This window comes from Convolutriloba macropyga, chromosome 14 (genome assembly GCF_964194025.1).
Source record: "Convolutriloba macropyga chromosome 14, txConMacr16.3, whole genome shotgun sequence".
NCBI lineage: Eukaryota > Metazoa > Xenacoelomorpha > Acoela > Convolutidae > Convolutriloba > Convolutriloba macropyga.
Window position 1 is genome coordinate 43,589,893 of NC_134481.1, and position 18,472 is coordinate 43,608,364.

Genomic DNA, 18,472 nt, shown 5'->3' on the forward strand with positions numbered 1-18,472 from the left:
GACATTAAAAATTAAACCAACAGTACTCATGTTAACAATTTTTACATATTTTAGCAAAATTGTCGAAATTTCAGCAAAAATTCCGGAAAATGTGAATAACAATGACGCAAATCGGTCTAATATTCACAAAAATTTAAACCACTATAAATCGCTCTAGAAAATGATATTCAAAAAATTTTTTCATTTCCATATTCTGCGCTGAACGGGGTTTGTAACACACACAACTCTGTACAATGAATGTATCGATCGGTAAAAATTGTCTGAACAAAAAAACCGTTCAAGTTTATTCCCCCCCTCAAGAGGGGTCGGAACAATAATCTGTATAAAAATAATTGTTGATGACGCTTCTTTGATCAGTTTTATTAGACCGGAACAGCATTAGGTCAACAGGAGCTTGCTCTGAACCACTTTTTCCTTATTATTACCCACAGTACAAATGATTCTCTTGGTAGGCAGTAACGCTCTACTCCACCAACTATGACTCTCATTTGCGTTTGAATTATCTTCGTTATTCATCAGAAACTTTCAAGATTTTTTTTTCATCAGTTGAAGAGTATATCAACTTATTTGAATAATTAAAGCCATATTTATTTTTACCCAGTAGATTTTACTTAAAATTTTGTAGTTTGGCAGTCATTCAGAACCCAATTGTTGACATTTTAGCCCTGATTTGTAGTTTGTTGAACTGTTTCATTTAAACACATTTTGTCGGTATCCTAATCACACAAGTGTAACGTGTCTTTTCATTGTATTCTTCATTATTGGCTAAAAATCATAGCTTGTGTCAAACATTAAACGGATAATTTTTGCCATATATTGCCTCTCAGTTTTTTCTAGGGATGAAGCGAATCGAAAAAAAATGCAAAAATCGTACAAGATTTAGAAGATATTGTTTTCAATTTTCTTGAAGGACTTTCTCTTAATTCGCATCGGTTGTGAAAGATTTAATTCCTGTGCGATTTTATTCGTTCATATAAAATGAGACAATTAGGATTGCTGAAAAGAAAAGATGAAAAAGAAGAAAAAAAGATTCAAAGATTTAAATATTTAAAGTTACAAAGTTCACGAAATATCTATATCTAATTTCAATTCAGTGTTTCTTCATGACAACACGTTTATAACATATTAAACGAGACCACGATTGAAAGTTAATTTGAATTGATTAAGTTTATGTAGTTAGGTTATTCTCTATTAAAGTTAACAGCCCAGACTGAGGTCACATTTATTTTCAGCGCTCAATCATAATAACTTTCATTCCGTATTTTAATCTATCAAGTATCTAGATCGTGAAAAAAATGCCCTAACTTTTAATTAAGAGCGCGCAATGTAAAAAAAATAGTTCTATCGAGTTACAGATTGATTACCCAGCAAAACAAACCTTGATAGCTTTATAAAAAAAATATGATATAGATAAGATAATTAGATAAATATAGATTTACATTCAAAATTTTTCCAAGTTCAACTTATATATCGTCATATAAAGTGATAGAATATATTGTTTTTAGATCCGAGTCTGGAGGCGAATGATACGATGTTCAGTTGTATTTCATTCTCTCTGTCTTTCAAGCGGAAGCCGACTTACTTCATGTTGAATGTCATTCTACCATCAATACTCATCAACTTTCTCTGTATCTTCAACTTCATCATACCCTGCGAGACAGGAGAAAAGGTTATAATTAATATCAATTAATATCACTGCGAATAAAATTTAGTTACTCTGTTAAAACCCTAGTCAAATTGAGACTCGTTATCTATAGGTCTAGTTATCTGCTAAGATCAGAACTAGTCTATATAGGACTCGTTATCTGCTAAGATCTTGCAAGACTCTTGTATGATAATGCGCCATCTTGTAAGGGCTATTACAAGACTCTTACCAGATAACCGTTAATCTTGCAAGATTCTTAGCAAACAACCGTTGTTCTTATAAGATTCTTAACAGATAACCGTTGACTTTGTAAGACTCTTGCCAGGCATCCTTCGCTCCAGAAAAGTCTCAGACAGAAAACCAACGCTCTTGCAGGACCAACATAGCTATAAAAAGCTTTCTAAAGCGTAAAAAACAACCCCCAAACGCCCATAATGGGCCTAAACAACATATAACACATAAAGCATTTTCTCAGCAAGCATGGTTCGTGAGCTCAGTAGCTATTTGTATGTGTACCAATTAGAATCCTATAAATCGATTTCGATATTTTTATAGGTTTTCTAAAAAGACACCAGTTTTTTGGCTATTTTAAAACTGAAATCTGAGACAAAACTATACATCAAAATACATCATAAACAACTAAAACACCAATAAGGTAAAGCATGCTGAGTGAATGGATCGCAGGAAAAAAAGGGGGAGTGAAAGGCAGAAAAATTTTTTAACAACAGTTTTGGTGATTAAGAGCAAAAAAACGTAAGACCAACAAAGCTAAAAATTACCAACGTCTGACAACCTAATGGGTACCAGAAGTCTGGTACCACCACATGGTCCCTTCAAATCAACTCCTTGACCCAATTAAAAAAATTATTTTTCAAAACAGTTTTTGCAATTTTGAGAAAAAGAACAAAAAATTTTACAACTTTTCTTGAAGACCAACTAGAGTAAAAAATACCAACGTTTGACAACCTAATGGGTACCAGTCTTTTTTTGAGTCTGTCACCAGATAGCCGTTGCAATCTTGAGTCTTAGCATATAACCGTCCCAGTTCGTCTAGGGAAAATGTCAGATGCGAATTTTAGACTAGTATTGATTGACATATATGCATTGAAAGATAGTCGAGTTTCAACTGCGGTTTCGGTAATTCTTCGAGGAAAAAATGTGAGAAAGAAATTGATATGTATTTGTGATGCTATATTTATTCACAGTCAATGTTTTTGTTCACGTTTAATGTGTATGCGCTTGTGCGCGCGATGGTGTTCCCATGTGTGTACGTGTGGTGAGCGTCTTTATGAGTTTGTCTGCGTGTGTTAGTGTGAATGTGTGTGTGCGCGTGTTTGTGTGCGTTCGTGTGTTTTTGTATAGAGGAGTGTGCATGTGCGTGCGTACGTGTGGTGAGTGTGTTTGTGTGTGGATTTGTGTGTGTGTGAGTGTTTGTGTGTGTTTACGTGCGCGTCGGTATTTGTGTTTAGGTATGTGTATGTGCGTGCGTAAGTGTGGTAAGTGCGTGTGTATGCATGTGAAGGCGAGTGCTTGTGGGTGCGTACGTGTGGTGAGTGGGTGTGTATGTACGTATGTGTTTGGGTGTTTTTGTACGTGTGATGAGGGCGTGCATGTGTTTGTGTGTGTGAGTATGTGTCCGTATCTGCACGTATGTGTGAGTGTGCCTGTATGTGAATGTGAGCACGTGTGTGTGTACGTCTGGTGAGTGCGTGTGTGTGCGTGTGTGTGTGTGTGTGTAGATGTGTGCATGTGGGCGCGTACGTGTGGTGAGTGCGTGTGTGTGTGTGTGTGTGTGTGTGTGTGTGTGTGTGTGTGTGTGTGTGTGCGTGTGTGTGTGTGTGTGTGTGTGTGTGTGTGTGTGTGTGTGTGTGTGTGTGTGTGTGTGTGTGTGTGTGTGTGTGTGTGTGTGTATAGGTGGGTGCATGTGGGTGCTAATGGGTGGTGAGTGCGTGTGTGTGTGTGCGTATGTGTGTGTGTAGGTGTGTGCATGTGTTTGCGAACGTGTGGTGTGTCTGTGCGTGTGTGTTAACGTGTGTGTGTGCTTGCGTGTGTGTTTGTGCCTGTGTCTGTGAACGCGGTCGTACTTCTGTGTATCTACGTGTTTTGTTGTCTAAGTGTTTTTTTTCGTGACAATGTTTGGGTTTTTTTCTGAATAGGTTTGGTTTCTCAATTATGAATTTTAGTCTCTCTCTATGATTTTGTAGAAATTAATATGAACAACTCCACATCTAATTTATTTGGTGTTTTTCGGTGGTTATTTTTTGTTTTGATCCTGCAATTTGTTAAATAATATGAGATGCAATTTGGAAACCAAAACTGTTTCATTTTAGGTTATTAAAATCTTTTTTAGTTAAGGAGTTCGATGGATGCGATTGGCTCGTTTAATTTTATGGCAGGTTTGAGTCAATTGTCTTTTTGGTCCTGGGAGGTCTTTCGGCTTACTTTTTTGTACTCTTCAATTCAGGAGATACAGCTAAAGTGGCAGTATTAAATTTTAGACGCGAAAATTGCGCACTCAAAAATTGATTTCTCCAATAACTAACTAAACTTTGATTTGAAACAAAAAATCGACTTTTTTTGGTTGAGAAAACAAAACTTCCATGGACCCCTCATTTTTAATTGCTCTTGAACGAAGTTCATAGCAATTATTGTAAACGTGATGGTCTTTTTTATGCAAATTTTCCGCTAGACCATTTTTCGTTTTTCTTCTAGAACATTCTTTGAATTATAAAGGGACTTTTTCACACTTATGTTTTTCATTTTTGAGTAATCTCTTTTCTTTTGCTCTCACTCCGAAGCAAAGCTTGTTGCTGATATTAAATCGGTTGCATCATACAACAATCATGGTGTGAAAGCCGAATGTGCAGCGTATTTGGTTATAGATCCGGAGGTCAATGATTGGAATCCCGCCAGGAGGTCATTGGCTCAAATATTTTTCCACCCGCCGGTCATTCGAGAGCAATTCTTTCAACATTAGTCGCTGTATGTTTGTTTCTTGTATCTTGCGGCTACGTTTTTAAGTTGGTCAATTTTTTCTCCATTTTTTCTACTAGTTCACGCCAATAGATCAATAAGCATATAAGCAAGTTCAATAAATTTTTCGTTGACTGCTATCATTGAGTAGCTGAGTTTATGAGCGTGAGGCATTTATCATAGCAGTTTCAATAAGTAGTAAGAAGAATGAATGTTGTGATAAAAAATTTGAGCACACGTGACTCAAGTCACTCAACAAGATCATTTATTTATCTTTCATTTATTTAATGTAAATTGACTATAAAAAGTTTAGTTTATCTTTAATTGAAATGAAATTCAAAAAAAGTCACTCAAGCTATTTAAATATTAGACTGTTGTGTATAAAATACATTATTGTTTGAAATTTGATTTCAAATTATTGATAAAGTAAGAGATCAGAATCCGATTCTCTTTCTATTTTACTTTTCGACTTTGATTATGGTATTTATTTAATCAGGTTTCTCTGCAGTCTGTTTTGTTTTTTTTTGTCCCGCAATCTGCCGCCATGAACGCTCAATGTTTTTTCAGCTTTGCAAGACTAGTATTACATTGCGCTGTACTTGAACAGATTTTGTTTTGATTTCAAGAAGAGCTGGACCAGAGTTAGAAAACGCTCTCATCTGTTTTCCTTGAGTTGATTTTTTAAAAAAATTCTCTTCAATAAGGCATCACTTTGTGATCCGCCGGCAGTACAATACTTATCGCAAAATTGGGTGCTAGATTAAAAAAACATGTTTTTCTTTATGACTTAAGTTTCTATTTTCTCTGAAGCCAGTTTATACCTATAAATGCTCATTCATTGGAGAAGAAGTTTCATCTAACTTTTAAATCATCTTCTTAATACGTATTAAATCCAAAATCATTGTTTTAGTGCGCCCAAATGGTAACTTGTGGACTGCACATACGATATATCAAATTGAAATTCCTTTGACTATATTATACGGGAAGTTTAGTCAATGTTTTATATACCATATATAACCTTGTACGAATTCCAAGAATTTTTTTAAAAATTCTAGCAAGAACAAAAGTAATACAGTTTTTCGGCTTAAAAATTTGTTTGGTTTTTGTATGATTTCCAATAAATCAGATTATATCTCTGTATGATTACTAAGAAATCAGGAAAATCATATATTACCTAGCATGATTACTAGGAACCATATTTGACCTAGTACGATTACTAGGAATTATATATGTCCTAGCATGAAATTAACGAAAGTTGTGTGATCGGTGATCAGGGTAAACATCACTTCGGTGACACTGAATGTCATTTTCAACGCAAGGGACTTGTAGCTGACTTTGAGAAAAACTATATCAATATCTCTCGAATTTTATGAATTTCAAGACGCTAAAAAGTGGAGGCGTCCCTAACTTATAACAATCACACCTTTCAAATATGCCTTAAAGTCACATCTATTATTTACTATAAACCGCAGCTGAAATATTGGAATAGTTGAGATCGGTCTAACTTAGTCTTTTAATATTTATCAGTTGGTCAACTATACGGAGTTTACACTTCTTTTTAACAGCAAGCGACCAAATCAAAAAAGATTTCCTTTAAATTTCATCAATATAAACTGAAAGCTTGAACGAGTTGAAAGAACGCCGTCATTTGATGACGTAATTTGATCTTGATAATTAATATGCCGCTCATATTTTAAAAAATATGCTCAGCGATTTGTCTACGTTTTGTTAAATTTGATAAATTTTTCACGGTTCTTTATGTTGTAAAGTGGTTCCTTTTTCAAACCCAGGAAAAAAATTTTCAGCCCAAAAACTACGTGAGATTGAGGCTACAATGCAGCTCAAAAGTCTTAAATATTATGTCGTAAAATTATGTAAAATTATGTTAAATATTAGTCGTAAAATTATGCAATAGTGGGGCTGCAATTAGGGGGAACTCCTAAAAAACTCCACCCATTGCAGACTTATTTTTACACCATGTTAAACGTGTTGGGAGACCCACGCCAAATTTTTTTTTAAATTAGTGAAATGAGTGAAGCTTCTATGCTTTCACGTAAAATATTTTTTGTGAAATCAAAGCTGCTTTAACCACGTAGATAGATGTTTGATGTAAACCTACTAAACCCGAGATGAGCATCAAAAGAACGCGTTGAGGGTTGTCAATTTCACTGGCTTGAATAGTAACAGCCTTCTGATAAATTTCAATGTCGTTTCTCAAAGCAACGTTCCCCCAACAAGGGTTTTTAAAATTTTATTATCTCGATTTCAGATAATTGTCTTGGACAAAAAAATATTCAAGGCGACTAGCCTGGGCTACTAAGGGCTGCTAACAGGCCTCAAAAATGGCTCTTGGTAAGGTAGCAAGTTGTATTGATTTTCATCAGCCTCGTCAACCTCTCAACGGCTTTAGTTAGGAGGTCTTGGTGAAGAGTATTGGAGCACCGTCTCCTTTCTATTCAATGTTTTTCATTAATGTACGTGTTCCAAAGTTGCCTAATACTTTTTTACTTTTCAATTAAAATAGTGTGAAACTTCCACATTCTAGGACTTAGCTCAAAACTTATTTTGTTTCTCGTGGATTTTTCTTCTGAGTTGATCACGTAGACCATATCTTTATTTAATCTGCTTCATTTTGAAAATAGTAGCTCTTTTCTGTTTTTTTTATTTTTTTTAAATACGATTGATTGCTGATTCAAATACAGCTGAAATATAATTACCATTCTTCATAATCATCTCTCCATGCCTGGTGAGCCGTGGCCATGGCAGTCCGAGGGACCTCATATGAATCTCTCACAACTGAACAAAATATCAAACTAGCACCTGCCATATGCTGTACAATAAATGAGCCCTCAAATCTGATTGGCCAATACGAAAATTTTAGTTTTCGATCTATTGTCCCTATTTTTGCTTTCCATCTGTTGTCTTTCAATCGATTGTCCTGGCACCGGTTGACTACAATCTGCAAAAATTCTCTTTTATGAAATTCCTTTTTGAATCACATTTGTTTTGAGATTATTTTCTCAATTTGGATAGATTAGATTCTCAGTTTCTCTGAGTTGCTAATTCTTAATTTCTCAAATGTTGTACTTTTGTTTTAGTATATATATAGTTTTTAAAACGGGATAAATCCCGTGCTACTGGCTGGACGGCAAAATCTCCGTTTGGCCGAACGGACATTTTACGCAATATTAATGGTTCAGCTAATTGCATCATTCTATTTTTAGATTGATGTAATTTGAATACTTAGTTTAATTAAGCTAAGTATTCTATATAAGAATAAACTTGTACTTCAGTACAACGCTCTCATCTGTTTTCCTTGAATTGATTTTTTTTAAAAAAATTGTTCAATAAGGCATCACTTTGTGATCCGCCGCAGTGCAATACTTATCGCAAAAATGGGTGCTAGATTTTTAAAAAAAAAACATTTTTCTTTATGACTTAGGTTTCTTTTTTCTCTGAAGTAAGTTTTTCTCTGGACTGCACATACGATATATCAAATTGAAATTCCTTTGACTATATTATATGGGAAGTTTAGTCAATGTTTTATATACCATATATAACCTTGTACGAATTCCAAGAATTTTTTAAAAATTCTAGCAAGAACAAAAGTAATACAGTTTTTCGGCTTAAAAATTTTTTGTATGGTTTTTGTATGATTTCCAATAAATCAGATTATATCTCTGTATGACTACTAAGAAATCAAGAAAATCATATATTACCTAGCATGATTACTAGGAACCATATTTGGCCTAGTACGATTACTAGCAATTATATAAGTCCTAGCATGAAATTAACGAAAGTTGTATAATCGGTGATCAGGGTAAACATCACTTCGGTGACACTAAATATATCATTTTCAACGCAAGGGACTTGTAGCTGACTTTGAGAAAAATTATATCAACATCTCTTGAATTTTATGAATTTCAAGACGCTAAAAAGTGGAGGCGTCCCTAACTTATAACAATCACACCTTTCAAACATGCCTTAAAGTCACATCTATTATTTACTAGAAATCGCAGCTGAAATATTGGAATAATTGAGATCGGTCTAACTTAGTCTTTTAATATTTATCAGTTGGTCAACTATACGGAGTTTACACTTCTTTTTAACAGCAAGCGACCAAATCAAAAAAGATTTCCTTTAAATTTCATCAATATAAACTGAAAGCTTGAACGAGTTGAAAGAACGCCGTCATTTGATGACGTAATTTGATCTTGATAATTAATATGACGCTCATATTTTAAAAAATATGCTCAGCGATTTGGCTATATTTTGTTAAATTTGATAAATTTCAAACCCGGGTACAATTTTTCAGCCCAAAAACTATGTAAGATTGAGGCTACAATGGAGCTCAAAAGTCTTAAATATTATGTCGTAAAATTATGTAAAATTAAGTTAAATATTAGTTGTAAAATTGTGTAATAGTGGGGCTTCAATTGGGGGGAAGTCAACTTAAATTTCAATGTAGTTTCTGAAAGCAAAGTTCCCCCAACTGAAGGGTTTTTAAAATTTTATGATCACGGTTTTAGAATTGTCTCAGACAAAAAAAATTTCAGGGTGACTAGCCTGGGATACTAAGGGCTGCTAACTGGCTTCAAAAATGGCTCTTGGTAAGGTAGCAAATTGTATTGATTTTCGTCAGCGTAGTCAACCTCTCAACGGCTTTATTTAGGCGCTTTTGAAGAGGAGTATTAGAGCACCGTCTCCGTTCCATTCAATGTCTTTTTCATCAATGTACGAGTTCCATTTTTTTTAAATTCGATTCTCAACTTTCAAACGTATTAAGTTGCCCAATACTTTTTTACTATTCTTTTATAACGAGTCTAAAACTTCTCCATTCTAGCAATTAGCCCAAAACTGATTTTGTTTCTCGCAGATTTCTTTTCTGAGTTGATCACTTAGACCATATCTTTATTTACTCTGCTTCTTTTTTCTGTATTTTTTCATTTTTTTAAATACAGTTGATTGCTGATTTAATACAGTTGATTTAAATACAGCTGAAATATAATTACCACATGGCAGCCCGTGGGACTTGGTATGAATCTATCACAACCGAACAAAATACCAAACCAGCACATGTCATATGCTGTACAAAAAAAAGAGAGCCTTCAAATCTGATTGGCCAATACATAACTTGAAAATTTTATTTTCAGACCTATTGTCCCTATTTTTGCTTTCGATCTGTTGTCTTTCGATCTATTGTCTTAGCACCGGTTGAGTATAATCTGCAAAAATTCTCCGGGCTAGGTTTCGGTAGTGAACGATTTTTCGTTTCAGATTTTCCCAATTGACTAGGCTCGAAGCGTGATTATTAGATCAAAATTTTTTGAAGTTGGAGTGAGAAAATTTTGCTCGAACAGATGTTCGGTTTTTGAAAGCAACTTTGTTTTACTTGTGATACAAATTAACTAATTTTGATATACTTGCTCCCAATTTTTAACCAATGATTTTAATAGATCATTCATTTGTTCTAAAAACGCAAAGTTTTAATTTTTGTGTCATTAAAGGCAGTTATTGGTGTCAGCCAACCAGACACACCTTGTTTTGTTAAAATATAAGTGATTTTTGGTTTCGTCAGTTTTTAACTCTTTTTCGTGTCCTATTTGTCGGTACCTTTGACAACTTTTGTATTTGCTCTCCAATTAGGCATAATAGAAGTCAGGTAACAATTTCAATTGAGTTTCACGGTTTTTTATTACTTTGTTATAACTTTTTTAAAAAGTACTAGCAATATTTTGAGCCATTCCCGTTTTTGTGTTTTTTGTTGTCTTATGAATTAGTCTCATATTAACATGTTGTCCCATCACTCATTCTGTTCAATCATTTGAATTTGATCAATTATCGGTCGCCAAAGAAACTTAAGGAATCAACTGCATTGTTTTGGTTCATAAGTAATGCTTCCTTTGACTTGGACACAAATTGTTTTCTAAAGTTTAACCAAAGTTTTGAGTTTACCCCCTGTTTATTCAATTTGTAACATTTCGTTTTGATGACAGTGGTAATTGATCGCTTATAAAAGTTAAAGGAATGTGAATAACAAGTTGAGATTATATTGGTGGGTTTTATGGCATTTTTAACCATTTTTCAAAGAATTAGACTGAATTTTTGAATCCCGCCTGCTTTTGTTGCTTTTCTTTTGTTCTCGTTTTTGTCGAGTAAACAATATTTCTCATTGACCTTCAAAGTGCGTAATTATGGTCAATGTTGACTTCGACTGTTTGTTAATGTTGTCTGTTGCTGCCAATCTTCGTAATAGCTGCAATTCTTAACAATGGTTTTCCCTAAATCTACACCATTTTCTTTAATTTTGCATAATCGTCGATTTTAGAGTTCTGCCCCTTTTGTTGCTTATTTTGTGGTTTTTATACTCAGTCTCAAAAAAGTTTTATTACAAAATATTTTTTTATTGCGCTTCTGGTGAGGCGTTATTTCTGTTAATTTAGCAGCGTCACTTGTCGGCCCATTTTTGATGACTTAAATACTAATTGTTTTCGGAACGCTATGTATTAGGTTTTCAGTCGTGCCGTTATTTGGTTTTCTGTTATTTGGTGTTCTGTTTCTCTTGTTTTTTTCTTTGATGCCACTAACTATTAGAAAAATTTGAGTTTTGCAAAATCTGTCTTTGCGCATTTCTGATCTTGTCTCCTTCTCATTTCTCTCTCTCTCTCTCTCTCTCGCTCTTTCTCTCTCTCTCTCTCTCTCTCTCTCTCTCTCTCTCTCTTTTCTCTCTCTCTCTCACTCTCTCTCTCTCTCTCTCTCTCTCTCTCTTTGTGTCGGCAATCTTGTTGTATGGTGTACGCATTCTTCTAAACTTCGACAATTTTTACGACATAAATGCGCAAACTTCAACAATTCTTACGACACTAGATTTAAGGAAAATGTGTTTTTTTGTTTTTTTTTCAGATTTTTTTGTTTTTTTTTGTGCGCGTTTAATGTCTTGTTTTCTTGACGAAAAAAGTCTGAAGTTTTTGGAAAATTTTTATCTTTCAGGCATTGTTTTTTGCTTCACAAAATTCACTACCTCCACATCGCCTCACTCACTGTTTTACTGAATGGATTTTAATTTCTTTTCTGCCTAGTATTACCTTAATTTCACGAGTCGAATTACGCAATGTAGTGAATAAGATCAAGAACAAAAGCACGAAATCAAAAGAAAGGGGATAAACCGAGAAAGCCCGGTCATTATGCCATGGTGCATTAGGTTATCAAAGTACACTAGAACAATTGCTAGCTGGCATTAGTTTTAGGTTTATTAGCCTTCAGTCTGATTGAGTTAACTTTAACTTTAGAATCTAACAGAAATGACAAATCAAAATAGAGCCCTTCGACCATTCGAGAAAATGTGTTATTTTCTATATCTTCCCTTTTTCTGTTTCAATCCTCGTCTACGTCAAAGGGGTCAACGAGGGCTGTTTTCCAACCATTTGTCGGCTATGTTGAAAAAATAATGTTCATCGTCAAGTCACTACTGAAAAATTGATTCTACCAGCCACTTTCAAATGTAAATTGCGTCTACAAAATGCTGGCATATCTTGCCAAGCTTTGCAGGAGACAGAAACTTTTTTTGTTTATATTACATTTTCCCGGAGAAGCGCACTGCGGAACAAAAAACGATAAATGGGTGTATTGTTTTATATTTGCTTACGAATTGAGAACCTGTGTACCCGCTGATTAGCAAAGTAGGTTTTATTTATATTATATAAAGAATCGATAACATTGAAGTTCCTATACTTAACAATTAGCTGAAATTTTAGAGATTTTGATTTAGAGCTTTTGAGGCGGATTATATTGAATTGATGCTGGTTTAGCCACTCTTTCTTGCACTCAAGAGTGGTAGCTGCAATATAATCATGTCGACTGGCAGAATAAAAACGTCTTTAAATTTTTTCGAAAACTCAAGTAGCTTTCTGATGCTGTCACGAAGTCGGGTAAGCTATTCCACAAACTAGCTCCTTGATAGGCAAACGACTTTTTCATTGTCTCAGTTTTGCATTTGGGTAGCACAAACTTAGTTCTTCTTTTTTCATTAACTGATTTGTTATTTAGTGCAAACAGGCTGGATATGTAGTCAGGTGATTTGGCATTCCTGTGAACTCGAAACATGATGCAACCAATTTTGAATTTAGTCCTTGCTGAAACGGGGAGCCAGTGTAGCTTCTTCAACTGCTGCCTCACTGAAACTCCTTTTCTCTCACCTGTAACAAATCTAGCAGCAGACTTTTGTACTCGATAAAGTTTTTCTAAGAGATTTTTACTGATGTTGAGATACAGGGAGTTGCAATAGTCTAGTCGGGATAATATAAAACTTGAAGCGAACATTTTCCGTTGGTCATAATTTAAAAATCTTCTAATCGCATACAGTTTCTTCAATTGAATATAGCATTGTTGGCATACTGAATTTAGTTGTTTCTCGAAGGTCATTGTTTCATCAAAAATTATTCCCAATAACTTTACGCTCTTACTCGTTTGTACTGATTCGCCCATGACTTGAAGACACTGCAAGGGGGTATTCGATGACTTGGGTTTGAAAACAATGGCTTCAGTTTTCTTTTTGTTTAAACTAAGATTCAGATTTGTACATTATATTTTTTCGAATAGAGTATGTTTATTCTTTCACTAAAATAGATAATTTTTAAGCTACTCAATCTAATTTTAATGAGGAAACTTGAATTAATTTCTTTTGCACGTTTGTCAAATCAATCTAGTCATTTTGGCGTAAGAGGCGAGTGGATAATTCTTCTGTCTAGTACATAAGAGGGCGGGGATCGAACCCCTTCCTTGGCTTAAATTTTTAGATCCCATAAAAAATTAAGGGTACATCCCTCTACGAATTAAATTGCCTCGCCTGTCGTTCGAGAGCAATTGGTCCAACGTTAGTCGCTATTTGGGTTTTTGTTTTTTAATTGATGGGCAGAGAAATGCCTATAGACGTTGTTGTGATGTTGTTGTTTATGTTGTTTGTGTTGTCGTAGGTGGGATATGGGATCACAGTTTTCCTTGCCCAAAGTGTGAACCTGATGGTTGTGAGTGAAATGATGCCACAGGGAGGCAACAGTGTACTGGGCTGCTTCTTAGTAGCCTCAATTCTGCTTATTGGTAAGAAAACCCACGACATCAAATCACTAACGCACTCTAACTTTTATCAGTATAATTTTATAAATTCATATTTGCCAAAACTGAATTTGGATAAGATATCTTCATCTGATCGTTCAATTACGCAGCCGCCCATGTAACTTGAAATGGGAGGTAGCTTGATAAGACACGCTAGATAATCGTATTTTGGTTCACACTCCACTTAATGGGGGAGGAACTATATGATTAACTGGATTTTTGCTCAGGTCCAGGCAGGTCGACATATTTGTCGTAGAAAGACATTAGTGTTATCATTAGGACGCCCGTCGGATATTTGCGCCTCGAATTTCTTTTCAGGTTGCCTGGGAAAGTTTTTCAATTTTCCACAATTTTTTAATTCTTTCTTCGTTTATTCTTTCTTTCAAAAATTGGCCGTTTTTAGTTTGATTTGAAATCTAACCAATTTCTATTCAACTTCAGATATTTTTGTTTGTTCCCAAGTTTTCTTGAACTATCTGGATCAGAAAAATTAGTGGACGCTGACAATTGGCGTCTATGTTGATAATCTGCTAAGAATTATTTGAACTTCAGTTAAATTTATTTCCATTGATTTAATAATGACCAATAATTTTTTTAAATCTTACCAATTTGCTAAAAAGTGTCTGACTTTGACTGAGGTTGCAGATCAAGGAATGCAAAATCAAATTGGTCATTCATTAAATTTCGGTTGCAGGTTTTCAGTTCTAGAAGGAGAGGCATGTGATATGTACTTTATTTATTTAATTCTTATGAAGACATTTTTTAAAATTAGCTGTACTATATTTTTTCGTTTTTTTTCAATTAGTGTTAATTTATGTAAAGTTCAAGTCAAATATCATTGTTTTCATTAACTATTTAATACACACGAGACTAATATAAATTCTGACTGTTGTCAAAACTAAATGATTGGAAAAATTACAAGAAATAAAATTTATTTTAAATTTTTTCCTTTACCATTTTTAGCCACTTTTTTCCAAAATAAAATCGGATCAAGCTTTCAGTTTGAATGCGTGAGCTTAAATTCATTGAATTGGCGGTACTTTATAGCTCGGCATTATGAAGGATTACTTTTTTCAATTTTTGGAATTTTTTCGGCCACTTTGCATCTTTTTAGAAAAAAATTTTTTTTATTTAAAATTTCAACGTTAGTCCAATAATTAACAAAAATGACCGGAAAATGGGAAGAGTTGTCGTTTTACCAAAATTTTTGATTGATAATTTTTGAGCAACCTTGTATCAAATATTTTAAAATATAAACGGCATGTTGTTTCGCTGGCAACTTTGCAGTTCTGAAACATAATCTTCTCTCAGAGAATTTACTGATTAAATTGTACAAGAAATTAAATGTTTAATTGTCATGTTATAATCCAAATTTTGACAATGATTTCACATTTTGAGCCAGCGCTCCTTCCAATTTAAAGAAACAGTTGCTCGTTTTTAAACTGGGGACATCTTTTTTTTAATAGAATCGACTCGTTCATGGCCCGATTCTCGAAAATAGAATCTAACTAAAGCGTTTTTTCCAAAAACAAAATGTACAATTTGATCGTTTCTGAGCATGGGACATGTTTATTATATAAATGATATCTGCTCATTTACCCAAATCTATTTTTTTCTAAATTTTGAAATTAGATTGTTGGATTGATTAAACAAGTTTAAATCGACACCGATGTTTTTCCACATGATTCTGCATATCGTGAAATTTTGATTTTCTTAAGAGTAAAGCACGCAATTGCTTTCCTTTACTTGACTTTATACAAATTAAAAAGTTCTGGCTTTAGCCGCTGGGTTGAGTACTTGTCTCATTTTAGAGCTATTAATCCGGAATGGGGGGTAATAATTCCAGCTCATAGTCGTCTAGTTTCGGTAAATGATTTTTAAGAAACTGAACTAAAAATTTTTGAAAAATCGAAGTTAACTGCCTAACGGACAAAGATAATAAAAATTAACTGCATTGGCATATAGGCTGAAAAATATTAAACAAAATCCCCCTTCGTCTAATAAAAAAAGACAAATAATTGAACTCGGTGATATATTCTGTTTTACATCCCCCACCTACCTTAGTGAGCTTTTATTTTTCACGCACCCCCCCCCCCCCCCCCTCAGGCGCACGTGCTATTTTTTACATAGTAGCGTGCTATATAGCAACATATAATTTTAACTGGGGGGGGGGGGGGCGTAAGAACACTGGGGGGGGGGGGGGGGGGGCAAAACAGAATAGATCCGAATTCTAAACTTTTCTGATGAAAGCAGGAAATTATAATATCATTGGAAGTTATTTAGGGTAGATCTGATAATTGCTTCCTCTTCAAATAATTAATTTAATTAATTAATTTTGCAATCGAGATAAGTTGCTCCTTTGTCGTCATGTTCTAAAGAGCAAGGGCCTTTTTTACATGAATTAAAATAAGTCCAGAAGATTGGATTAAATGGTATTTGCTAGAGGCGCAGGCTCATCATGCCAGATTTTTTTTTCAACAGAACTCTGGCCAAAAATGGAAATTGAAGATTGAAAACTTCGATAGTATTGATATTAAATTTACAAGTTTTCTTATGAAAATCGGGCAAAGATTTTTTTTTGGGGAGGGGGGTTTTTGGTGCTTGGATCAAGTCCATCATGTTTTACATAATTTTTAAGGTAATTTTTATGATCGACGTTTGAGATAATTTTAAGCACTCAAAATAATTGACAAATACAAATCTTGCATTTACGTGACTTGCAAGACAACCGATATTAAAAATCTTTGTATTTTTCTCCAGTTAAATTAAGACTGTTATCCTGCATAATTTTGGTTTTTGTCCACTTCTCGACAAGTTCTACTCAATTGAGAAATTTCAAATTTTTGAAAATAATTGACAACTTCAGATTTTGCATATTTTGAAGACAAAAGACATTAATTAATTTAAGTTTGACAAAGTATGTTTACGCCTCGACTTATGAAAAAAGCATGCTCGTCTCAAACATTCCATGAAGGCTTTAGATCAATTTGAGCTCGACTAACATTAGCAAAACTCCCGCTAACATAAGAAAGACCTAAATTTGTTAAGATGCTCGACTTTACATGGTCTCAAATTTGACGCTCGTATATGAACAAAAACTTTCATTCAAAAATTAGTTTCAATTTCTAATTTTAACTGATAAAAAACATTTTTGGCGACAATTAATTGAAAAAATAGGGTTATTTTTCTGTTTCAGCTTTATCTCTCTTCATGCAAATTTTGACCATGAGTATTTTCTTCGCAAACAGCAAAGCCCGAGCCCCACCCTCCTTCCGTTCATTTTGCAATTTTGTCCGCAAATTTGTCGGACCTTTTTACCGACTGAATCATGAACAAATTGCAGTCGCCAATCGTAACGTGCAACTAACCGACATTTCATCTTCAACATCGGCGCCTATAAACGGCGCTGCCTACTCGGCGTTCGCGAAAACATCGCCCAAACTTTTAATGAAACAAAACGGGGTCAAAACGAGTCGATACGGCGATAGTATAATTGAAGATGACAGCGAAGATGAATTTGGGGGAGCGCCCAGTTACATTATGAAAGACCGAATTAGCCCGGATGGGCGAAATTCGTCAGTCGACTTAAATTTACCCCCCAACTTTTTCAACGCTCGCCGAATGAGTGTTTCAATTCCGAAACAACGTACAAGTTTCTCGCAATCGTTGCCAACAAGTGGGGGCCAAAGACAGCCGAAAGTTTCAATCGCGGCTAGGGGTTCAGTCTTGTCCGATCACAATCATTTCACCCTATTTGAGACTTCCCAGAAAGAATTGAGCGAAATGGAAATAATGGAAGAATGGAAAGTTTTGGCGAACGTTTTGAATCGGTTTAATGGATGTCTGTTCACGTTTTTACTCCTAGCAGTGCTATCGGCTTATACATACTGGCATGGTCCGTGAAATTAGAACCATATTTAGTTTATTTTTCTAACTTAACTGGTCAAATAAATTTTGATCTCAAAAATCACCAAGTGAAAAGATTTTTTGAGTTGCAATGAAAAAAATTGCTACTGCATGTTTATAGTGTGTTCCATAAAGTTGAAAACAACCAAAACATTTTGGGAAATGCAATATTTAAACCATTTTGATTCCATTCCATCTGTTTTTCTCACCCTTTTTTCTTAAATTTCGGGCTGTGACATTCTCGACATGCATGCTGTCATTTGAACTTCGCTTAATTCAACTTTAAAGGACACACTATATTGTTAGTCCCATAAAGTTTAAGCGCAAGAGAACGTTCGAAAGACAACCGACATGCAAATGAATAACAATATGATGACCTCTGCATGTTTTAAATTTGAACTTTGACCCTTGAAAACGTTCGATTGCGTTGAAACTTTACCGGACTAACTATAGTTCATTTATCTATCGCAGCAGCTGTCAATTTTACAAGATGCTATTTTTTGTCTTCCTGGATGTTAAAACATCAAATTTTTGTAGACATTAGTTTTATTTGTTATCCATCCGTTCCAAATTAATTCAACGTTTTGTACTTTTTCTAATAGTTTTCAGTGAAAATTAATGTGGTTATTATGTATAACAGAGACCAATATAAACCGCACCGAATGCTAATATTGAATAGATAAAATAGCTGAGAAATTTTCAGAAGAAAGCTGATGTGGCTTCGAAGACCTTTAAACTCCAAATGGCATAAAAAACTTTATAAAAAATAAGAATGAAGAGAAAAAATTTATCTTTAAAGGAAGCAAAATTTGTTGAGATATTTGGATAACTTATTTT

General features: G+C 34.3%; 1 protein-coding gene across 2 annotated transcripts in view; it reads left to right on the forward strand.

The window, feature by feature from the left end:
- LOC142353633 (neuronal acetylcholine receptor subunit eat-2-like) overlaps positions 1 to 17,694 on the forward strand; it is a 76,163-nt gene extending 58,469 nt beyond the window's left edge. For both annotated transcript variants that reach the window (XM_075405928.1, XM_075405929.1), the window contains 3 exons: positions 1,506 to 1,669; positions 13,591 to 13,714; positions 16,926 to 17,694. In XM_075405928.1, the coding sequence (XP_075262043.1) occupies positions 1,506 to 1,669; positions 13,591 to 13,714; positions 16,926 to 17,632 (995 nt within the window). In that variant the 3' untranslated portion in view covers positions 17,633 to 17,694. The remainder of the gene's footprint in view (positions 1 to 1,505; positions 1,670 to 13,590; positions 13,715 to 16,925) is intronic.
- The last annotated feature ends 778 nt before the right edge of the window (positions 17,695 to 18,472 follow it).